The 7,362-nt window shown below is 44.1% G+C and overlaps 1 protein-coding gene across 1 annotated transcript in view; it reads right to left on the reverse strand.

The window, feature by feature from the left end:
- LOC102426798 (NACHT, LRR and PYD domains-containing protein 1-like) overlaps positions 1-7,362 on the reverse strand; it is a gene marked incomplete at its 3' end in the record, with an annotated part of 51,909 nt that overhangs the window by 36,544 nt on the left and 8,003 nt on the right. The window contains exon 3 of the mRNA XM_014449851.2: positions 4,875-5,045. Coding sequence (XP_014305337.2) covers positions 4,875-5,045 — 171 coding nt within the window. The remainder of the gene's footprint in view (positions 1-4,874; positions 5,046-7,362) is intronic.

Below are 7,362 nucleotides of genomic sequence, written 5' to 3' on the forward strand. Positions count from 1 at the left end.
TGATGAGAACCTCTAGTGTAAAGTTAAATAGACATGGAAAGAGTGGAGAGGTTTGTCTTGTTCCTGATGTTAGAGGAAAACATGCAGTCTTTTCAGCATTAGTTATAATGTTAGTTGTGGGTTTGCATTGAATCTATAGATTGCTTTGGGTAGTATGGACATTTTAATGACCTTAATTCTACCAATCCATGAACACAGTATATTCTTCCATTTGTTTATGTTTTCCTCTATCTCTTTTTTCAATGCCGTATAGTTTTTCGAGTACAGGCCTTTTATCTCCTTAGTTAAGTTTATTCCTAGGTATCTTAATTTTTTTGGTGCAGTGATAAATGGGATTGTTTTTTTAGTTTCTCTTTCTGTGCGTTCATTATTGGTGTATTAAAAAGCCATAGATATCTGGGTGTTAATCTGGTATCCTGCTCCATTGCTGAATTCATTTATTAAGTCTGATAGTTCTTTTTTAAAAATATATTTTTATTGATTTCAGAGAGAAAGGGAGAGGGAGAGAGAGAGAAACATCAATGATGAGAGAAGATCAGTGATCAGCTGCCTCCTGAATGCCCCCTACTAGGGGACAAGTCCACAACCCAGGCATGTGCCTTTGACCAGAATCGAACCCAAGACTCTTCAGTCTGCAGGCCAATGCTCTATCCACAGAGCTAAACCAGCTAGGGCAAGTCTAGTAGGTTTTTGATGGAGTCCTTGGGTTTTCTATGTACAATATCATGTCATCTGCGAATAATGACATTTTTACTTCTTATCCAATTTGGATGCCTTTTATTACTTCTTCTTGTCTGATTGCTATGGCTAGTACTTCCAGTACTAGGTTGAACAGGAGTGGTGAGAGTGGGCATCCCTGTCTTGTTCCTGTTCTTAGAGGAAATGATTTTAGTTTTTGCCCATTGAGTATGATGTTGGCTGTAGGTTTGTTAATATATGGCCTTATCATGTTACGATATGCTCCCTCTATTCCCACTTTGCTGAGAGTTTTTATTAAAAATGGGTGTTGTATTTTGTCGAATGCTTTTTTGTGTCTATTGATATGATCATGAGATTTTTGTCTTTCAATCTGTTTATGTGAGGTTTCATGTTTATTGATTTGTGAATATTGTACCAGCCTTGCATCTCTGGAATAATCCCACTTGATCATGATGTATGATCTTTTTAATATATTGCTAGCCTATTGGAGCATGTCCATGCAGCATCCACTTACTCTGCCGCCATTTTTAATCCTCTAGACCAGTGGTCAGCAAACTCATTAGTCAACAGAGCCAAATATCAACAGTACAACGATTGAAATTTCTTTTGAGTGTCAAATTTTTTAAACTTAAACTATATAGGTAGGTACATTGTTATTAACTTAATTAGGGTCCTCCTAAGGCTTAGGAAGAGCCACACTCTAGGGGCCAAAGAGCCGCATGTGGCTCGCGAGCCGCAGTTTGCCAACCACGGCTCTAGACTATTTCTCTTTTATAGAATAGTTTTAGTTTTTCAGCAATATTGGCACCCTCTCCCACCTTCCCTCCGAGGTTCTGCAATCTGTTCAGTGTTTCTATGTCTCTGGAACTTTTTGGAGAGTTCTTATATAAATCTGCCCCTACATACACAGCCACCCCCATTATCAACATCTGACAAGAGAGTAGTAAATTTGTTGGAATCAGTGAACCTACATTGACACATTATAATCACCCAAAGTCCATAGGTTACATTATGGCTCACTTTTGGTGCTTTACATTCTATGGTTTTTTGAAATACAAAATGACATGTAGCCACCATTATAGTGTCTGCTTTGCATATGTATCCTTACCTGGCAATCACAGATCTTTTTACTATCTTCATATTTTTGTCTTTTTAAGAATTTCATATTGTTGGGATCACATAGTATACTAGAGACCTGGTATACAAAATTCATGCATGGGGGGTCCCTCAGCAAGGCCTGCATCCTCTCCAATACGGGACACCTTGGGGGACATCTGTCTCGCAGTCCAGGACTGCTAGCTCCTAACGGCTCACCTGCCCGCCTGCCTGATTGCTCCCTAACTGCTCCCCAATGCTGGCCTGATCGCCCCCTACTGCTCCCCGCTGCTGGCCCAATTGCTCCTAACTGCCCTCCCCTGCTGCCCAATCACCCCTAACTGCTCCCCCCTGCTGGCCTAATCGCCCTTAACTGCCCTCCCCTTAGGCCTGATTGCCCCTAACAGCCCTCTCCTGCTGGCCTGATTGACCCTAACCGCCTCTGCCTTGGCCTCCACCACCATGACTTTGTCTGGAAGGACATCCAGAAGATGTCCATCTAATTAGCATATTACCCTTTTATTAGTTTAGATAGCTTTTCAGAATGTCCTTTTTTCAACTAGTAATATGCAGTTAAGTTTTGTCCATTCTTTTTATAGCTTTAGGGCTCATTTTTTCACATACTAAATAATATTTCATTGTATACATATATCATGCTTTATTTATTTGCTCACCTACTGAAGGACAACTTGGTTGCTTTCCAGTTTGGGCAATTACAAATAAAACTGACATAAACACTGTTGTGCAGATTTTTTTGTGGACATCGGTTTTCAACTCATTTGAGTAAATTCCAAGGAGCACGATTGCTGGATCATCTGGTAAGGGTGTGTTTAGTTCACTAGGATTCTGCAAAGTGGCCATATTATTTTGCATTCCCACTAGCAATGTCTGAGGGTTTCTTTTTCTCCACAACCTTGTCAGCATTTGGTGGTGTCAGTGTTCTAGGTTTGGCAGTTCTAATGGGTGAGTAGTTGTAGCCCTTATTTCTAAAATCTGGGCATTGACAATATACATTTCCCTGTAAGCACTGATTTAGTTGCATCAAATACGTTTTGTTTTTGTTTTCATTCATCTCAAAGCATTTTAAATTTCCCTTGTGATTTCTTCTTTGACCCATTGTTTTTTAGGAGTGTGTTGTTTCATTTCGATGTATGTGTAAATTTCCTAAATTTCCCTTTGTTATTGAGATCCAATTTCATTTAATTATGTTCAGATAATATAATTTGCATGGTTTCAATTCTCTTAAATTTGTTGAGATTTGCTTTATGGGGCATCTTATTTTTGCACAGGAGTTAATTTGATACCTGCTTGACATCTCCCATTGGCTATCTCAAAAAAACTTGAAGATTTTGCACAAAATCACACCCTTGACATTCCACCTTCCATTCACTCCTCTTCCAGTATTTCCATCTCAGTGAAGGTGCCACTATCCCATGCATATCTCTGGCCTGAACCTAAGATTATCTTCTATATTGCCATCTCCCTTTCTCCATAATTCAAATCTATTGGATTTTACTTTCTTTTTAGATCTCTTAAATCCATTCACTTTTTTCCATTTTGATGGCCGACACCATAGTCCAAGATACAACTATTTCTTGCAGAAACTATGGTAACTTTCCTTAGTGCAACCTCTGACAATTTTTAAAAAATATATTTTATTGTTTTTTTACAGAGAGGAAGGGAGAGGGATAGAGAGTTAGAAACATCGATGAGAGAGAAACATCAATCAGCTGCCTCCTGCACACCCCCTACTGGGGATGTGCCTGCAACCAGGGTACATGCCCTTGACTGGAATCGAACCCGGGACCCTTCAGTCCGTAAGCAGATGCTCTGTCCACTGAGCCAAACCAGTCAGGATGACAATTTTTATTGGAAAACTGAAACTTTCCTATGAACTGGTTTCCCAATCTCTACGGTTGCTCTCCTCCATTCCCAGTTTTATATGGCAGTCTGTTTCTACTTTGTAAATGTACTGATTTTATCAACCTTTTAGTTATAATCACATTGCATTAGAAAAAACAACCCCAATCTCCAACAAGGCCTTGTATAGACAGTCTTACTTCATGACCTCTGAAGCCGACTGTGGCTCCTTTGCTCTCCATCCTCCAGCCTCACTTCTCTGCTTTCAATCCCATGACAGCCCATCCTCCCTCCTGCCACAGGGCCTTTGACCTTTCTGCCCTCCTGCTTCACTTAGGTAAACCCTCTGTAGTCTTCCCATGTCCTTCAATATTCACTTTATTAAAGTCGTTTTCCACTGGAGGCCCTTGTCTGGGCCTGTAATAACACATTTGTTTGTGTGGTTAATGTCAATCACTTGCAAGTTCTCTGGAAATAGAATCCTGTCTGTGTTTGCTAATTGCAATAGCCATGGTCAGAGAGGGGCTTAATGAATATTTGTTGGATACAAGAATTTTTCAGGTTGATCACTTAGTAAGTTTTATAATGTCTAATCACTGAGATGTGAAAGGACAGAACGGGACTGATAGCTGTGTCCCTAACTCCTTTTCCAAGAAAAAGCCGCAGAATATATCAGTTACTCAGCCTGTCCTTATCTCAGCCAATGGGAAAGTAAGGGAAACTAGCCCAAGGCCAAAAGTATGCTAGCCACCCCCTGTCTTTGTGTAACCAGACCCCTAGCTGCACCCTGCCCTTGTGTCACTAGCCCCCGGCCCTCACTCAACCAACCGGAATCGGCCAAATCAGTAGTCCGAGTGGGCCCTCACCCCCTGACCCCAAGCCCTATAAAGTCTTTGTTCTTTCAAGAATCGGGGCTCTCTGGAATCCTGCCGTTGCACCGGCAATGGAGGCAGAGGGACCAAGCCCGGGCTTGAATAAAGGCTCTTTGCTTTTGCATTGGACTCGGCTCCCTAGTGGTCTGTCTTTGGGGGTCTTGAAATCTGGGCATAACAAGATGTACACCTGAAACTAATATAATATTGTATGTCAACTGTAATTGAAAAATAAAAAATGTTAAAAACCTAAACAAAAACAAAGACCATGCACCCATACTAGACACAACTTCTACCTTGGATCTCCTGTCCATCCCTGTTTAAGATCAGAACCCAGGCCAGACTCACCTCAAGGTCTCCAGGTGGCAGTGAGGGCTTTTCAGGGCGTCACAAAGACTCTGTACTGCAGAGCAGCTCAGAGAGTTCCCACTCAGGTCCAGCTCCTGCAGGCGTCCAGGGACTTTGAGAATAGAGAAGAACATCTTCCACCAGGAATCTGTAAATGGGCCCCAGCTGTACCTGAGGGAGAGAAAGGGACAGGGGAGATGTGACCGGTGTGTGTGGGGTCTTATGTGCACACTGTGCTCAACACCATGGGGTTTGGCCCCTCTGAGTGCCAGGCTGCCATGGGCAGGGCTATTGCCAGGGGTGATCAGTCTCTGGAACTGCCCCTCTGTTCCCACCACCCTGGGCTAATTGCCCCCGTTCCGTGTGGTTTCTCACAGTGCAGCCCTTGCCATTCTACACTGCAGTGCTCATTTAGTGTGTCTGTTTCTGCCTCAGTCTGGGAATTTCTTGTGGGCTGGGGCAGATGTTCATATTTTTTTTAATCTTTAGTGTCCAGCATAGGGCCTGGCAAAGAGCTTGGGAATGCAGACAGTCTTCCTCTCATCAATACAGACATGCCTTTCTTCCTTTGGCACAGATTTTGTAAAGTCCCAGTTTCCAGAAAGGAAAGGAAGAGATGGGAGGTGGGAAGAGAACCTGGGCGAGGTGGTTTAAGGTAGTTTTGTGATGGAATTTTTGTATATTACTACATACTATACTGTTGTACAGATTGGCTTGCATGGGACCACATCCCCTTCCCAGGACAGCAAGACCATAGGGAGGTTCCCCAGGAGAGAGATGGCAAAAGGGAACGTTCTATGAGAGAACATTTGCAGGATGTGGGAGAGGAGGATGGGCTTTGTTTGAAAGTTATAGGCTAGACTGCCTTGTATAATTTCCACCAATTTAAATTCTACATGTCACACACTATTTAAGTGATTTCATTTACTCCCAAATAAAATAGAAAAAATAGATTTTATCTATTTCAAGATGCAAACTGCCATCTCTATTTTATTGCCAGATAAATCCACCTCGATAGCCCAGTAGCACCTTGACCCAATATGTCCCCAACTCCATTCATCTTTCCCTTCAGGTCTGCAGACATTGAATTAACTGGTAAGTGGCTAGAGTCTATTATCCCTTTCTTTTTGGGCTGTCCTGCATATTTGTCGGGGATAATTGGGGCCAGGCTCTGGGCTGTGACTGCACAGCCACTCCCCAGGTGACATCCAGTGCTGGTCAGGACACACTCCCCAGGAACCAGGTTTCCTGGTCCACCTGTCTGTGGGGATGCCTACTGGTCAGGTGTGATCGCCCAAATGTTTCTGACGCTCAGGAGGAAGGGGACGCCTTTCTCTAACTTAGTGTCCACGGGAGATTAGACTCAAGGCCCACTTATGGGGAGCACACAGTCGGCCATTCCCTGCACCACACCCCTGGGATGTCTTCTTAAGAATCTACAGGCCCTAGGGTTCACTCAGGACTTATGTCCCAAGTGCCTCATTTGCTATTGCAATACCGCTGGGCCGCAATACAAATTAGACAATGGGCCTGAGAATGGTACTTTTGATTTCCCAATTCTCATTGATCTTGACAACTTCTGCTGCCGGCAGGGCAGATGGTCTGAGGTCCCGTATGTCCAGGCTTTTTTACACTCAAGGACACATCCTTTTCTCTGTAACAGCTGCTCTCCCTCACAGATTTTCCTTCCTCATGCTAAGCACCCCAGCCCCCCCCCATCTCAAATCCTCCTATCCTCCTCCTCCTCCTCCACCATTTTGATCCCACTGACCATTCCCCAGTCCCCCGGTCTATGGCTCCTCAGTCTCAGCAGCCTGAGAGTCCGCCACCCTCCCCAGCGGATCCCACCGCCACCATCCTGTCTCATACCTGCTCCAGAGCAAGTTTTTGGCTCTCTTCCTCTCCTTCCTCTGGCACTAGCCTTAAGTGCCCACTTCGGGAGATTGCTGGCGCCAAATCTGGCTTCATGCTGAGGGCCACGTGAATACCCTGTGCTGGGAGGCCTCTGCCCTCCCAGTCAGAGCAGATGCTGTCCCTAACAGGGACCCACAATGGAACTATCAGGAAGGGCAGACAGGTCACAGGTCTCGAGACCACATGGTTCTCTGCCTGCTAGAAGAACTGAGAAAGGCAGCCCACAAAGCAGTTAATTATAAAAAATTAGCAGAGGTCACCCAGGAAAGACATGAAAATCCGGCAGACTTCCCCTCTCGCCTTACACAGGCCATGAAAAAATATACCAACCTTGACCCTATAGGCCTAGAAGGAACTAAACCCTGAAAGAGACCTTTTATACATGACCTTTAAGGTTTTTAATAATAGAGACAAGGAGACCCAAATCCAAAAACAAAGATGAGATCAGGCCAAGGCTGAGGCCCAGACGAAGGCCTTTCAGCTCCTAGCCACCACTCTCATAAACCCCAAATAAAGTGCCGGTCCTCCAACCAAGGGTAAGTCAGGGGCTAAGCCTCCTCCGGGCCCATGCTTC

This window comes from Myotis lucifugus, unplaced genomic scaffold, assembly GCF_000147115.1.
Source record: "Myotis lucifugus unplaced genomic scaffold, Myoluc2.0 scaffold_1460, whole genome shotgun sequence".
In the NCBI taxonomy this organism is placed as follows: domain Eukaryota; kingdom Metazoa; phylum Chordata; class Mammalia; order Chiroptera; family Vespertilionidae; genus Myotis; species Myotis lucifugus.